Here is a 3,362-nt window from a genome sequence, read left to right on the forward strand (position 1 = left end):
AGAACAGGTTATATTTGGGGATAATATATGTATATACACACATATAGGCATACAATTACAACTGATAAATAACATGAATTTGAAGGGGAATAGGGAGAGAAAAGGGAAGGGAGAAATATTGTAATATATTATATCAAAAATAGAAAGTATGTTCTATTGATTGTGTGCCATAATGGAGCATGCATTTTTTTATTACAAAATATTCAGAGGAAGTAACAGGAGTGCTTCAGTCTCTATTGATATTGACAGGTTATTATTTTATATAATAAAATAATATACTATACTATAATAAAATAAAATAATATATAATATAATATAATAATGCAGAATGTAATGCCTCTGCCCACTTTGTACTGTGTAATGAGTGGCCCACACAGCATATTTTTTATATCAAAAATTTATTATGATTGCAAAATAGTCACAATTTTTTCTGTCTTGCGTGGAAACAGAACTGCTTAGTGGCTGCATTGATTATGCACCTTGAGTCCGTTCTGGACTGGTTTGTGCTGCTGGAGAGTTGTCTGAAGCGACAGGTTCCCATGAAAAATTTCCAGCATAGTTTTATAGCTAGTCAACAGTTCTTTATATTAAAATTTATTTTCCCCCCAAAGGTGAGATTTTTGTCTCTTCACTGGACTTTGAAGAAGTCAGATCATCACATAAATGGTTGACAAACATGATAGTGAAGGGACAGAAGATAAATAATTATGATAATAAGAAAACAGCAGACAAACTAGAAACTACCAGTAAGATTTAAATTTGAAAATAATCTCAAAATTGGAAAATACAAATAGATAAAAAAATCACATACTAATTTTTAAAAATAGATTTTATTTATTTATTTATTTTTGTTTTTTTTTTTTTTTGAGACAGGGTTTCTCTATGTAGACTTGCCTGTCCTTGACTCACTTTGTAAAACAGGCTGGCTTCAAACTCACAGAGATCCACCTGTCTGTGCCTCTCTGAATGCTGGGACCATAGGCATGTGTCACTGCTCTCAGATACAAATAAACTCTTTAATATTTTTCATTATTGCATTCATCATTATACCCAGGTAACATCATTGGTGAAAGATGGCATGCACAAACTTGAGTTTTCAACTACATATGCTTTTATTAAGACATATCTTTTTATTTTATGTATATAAGTGATTTTCTTGCAAGTATGTATGTGTATTACATGCATGTTGGTTCTGGCAGAGACAAGAAAAGCTGATTAGATCCATTTAACTATAATTACAGATAGTTAGGAGCCTCCTTGTGGGTGCTGGGAACCAAATCTTGGTCCTCTGTAAGAATGCTAAGTGTTCTAAATCACTGAGCTGTATATCTGTCCCGTCAAGTTTCTTGCAGAAATGATTTATTGGTATTTCACTTCAGTTTTGGGGGGAAAGCAAGCAAGGGCACATCATATGTTAGTACCTGAAACAGTGTAGACAAATGTAACAACATGGATAGCCATATTCCTCTCAAATTCTAGTGTGATTTGTGTGCTTATATATCTTTAATGTACTTAAGAAATTTTATTGTAATTAATAAACTGAGTGAATACTCTTCTCATCGCTACCTTCATCTCTTTATTCCTAAGTGTATAAATTACTGGATTTAGAAAAGGAGTAATAACTGCATCAAAGATGGCCAGAAATTTATCCATATGTGATGTAGGAAATGGCCACATGTAGAAGAAGATTAAGGGTCCAAAGAACAAAACTACTACCATGACATGAGCTGACAGAGTGGAGAGGGCCTTATGTAAACTACCCAAAGATTTCTTTTGAACGGTCACTAAAATAAATATGTAAGAGGTGATCAGAATTAGAAAGGAGGCCACAGAAATGAACCCACTATTGGCAGTAACCATAAATCCTAACGTGTATGTGTCCACACAAGCAAGTTTAATAAACCGAGGAAGGTCACAGAAAAAACTATCTAATTCATTAGGGCCACAGAAAGGCAAGTCTACCACAAAAATCAACTGAGTCACTGAGTGGATGAAGCCAATAATCCAAGAAGCAACCAAAATCAAGATGCACCTTTGTGCACTCATGATGGTCATGTAGTGCAGGGGCTTACATATGGCAACATATCTGTCAAAGGCCATGGCTATGAGCAGCAGCATCTCAGTGCCCCCAACTGCATGGATAAAAAAGATCTGAGTGATACAGCCTCCAAAAGAGATAGTTTTGTGCCTTCTGAAAAGGTCGTAAATCATCTTTGGTGCAGTGGAGGAGCAAAAAATCAAGTCAATGACAGAAAGGTTGCCCAATAGGAAGTACATAGGGGACTGTAATTGGGGGTCTGAAGTTACAGTCAGCACAATGAGAACATTTCCCAACAGACTTGCCACGTAGAATACACAGGAAAAGAGGAAAAGGAATAGCTGGATTGCCCATGAGTTGGAGAGTCCCAGGAACACGAACTCAGATACCACAGAGCGGTTTGCTTCCCCCATGGCCTCTGGTGGCTGTGAAAATCCTCATGCTACCTGAAATAGGAGAATAATGAGAAACTCTAGTTTAGGACAACAGCGTTCATTTGAAAAAGGCACGTGAAAGATAAATATGCCTTTGGAGATAGTTTAAGTAAAATAACAATTATTTGTCCACTGGGGAATGTTGAGAGCAGGAGAGCTAGGCTTCTCCAGGAAAGAGTCTCCCAATTTTTCATGTCAATGAAAAAATTATGCAGTCAACCTGAAATCATATACATACAAATAACAGTTTATGGAGTGAGCACTTTGTATTTATGTATTTAAGAATAATACATATATGTGTATATATACATATACATATATACATGTACATATATATATGTATGTAGCAAAAATTACAGAAAAAGGCCATGAATTTGAGACAAAGCATGAGAGAATATATAGAAGAGATTATAGGGAAGAAATGATATAATTATATTAAATTTCAAAACATAAAAATATAAAAATGTGTTTCCCTCAGGCCAAATAAATACAAATTGTATTCCTCTCATATATCTTTTTGTCCAAAATATATCAAACAAATGAACTCATTTGCTTGGATAACAGCCAGAATCTGGGAACAACTTAGATATCTCTCAACTGAGGAATGGACACAGAAATTGTGTTGCATTTACACAATGGAATACTCAGCTATTAAAAACAAAGAAATCATGAAATTTTCAGGCAAATTTGACAGCTTGAAATTTGATGGAACGTTTGAAATTCCATGGATGTATGGAAGTTTGAAATTCTTAAGTGACTGTAGTTTCCATAATTTGGAAATTTCTTAATATATTAATACTACATATATGATCACAGTAAAATGCCTATATACATATTTTAGGCTCAGAGATGTACATTTCTCTTATTTGTAAACTGAAATGAAAGGTGAA

At 34.3% G+C, this 3,362-nt stretch overlaps 1 protein-coding gene across 1 annotated transcript; it reads right to left on the reverse strand.

Moving 5' to 3' along the window:
* Nucleotides 1-1,512: 1,512 nt before the first annotated feature.
* On the reverse strand, nt 1,513-2,451 carry LOC110564864 (olfactory receptor 4F6-like). The gene has a single exon (XM_021662397.2). The coding sequence runs from the start codon at nt 2,449-2,451 to the stop codon at nt 1,513-1,515; it is 939 nt and encodes a 312-aa protein (XP_021518072.1).
* Between the last annotated feature and the right edge of the window lie 911 nt (nt 2,452-3,362).

Source organism: Meriones unguiculatus, chromosome 18, assembly GCF_030254825.1.
Source record: "Meriones unguiculatus strain TT.TT164.6M chromosome 18, Bangor_MerUng_6.1, whole genome shotgun sequence".
Taxonomy (NCBI): Eukaryota; Metazoa; Chordata; class Mammalia; order Rodentia; family Muridae; genus Meriones; species Meriones unguiculatus.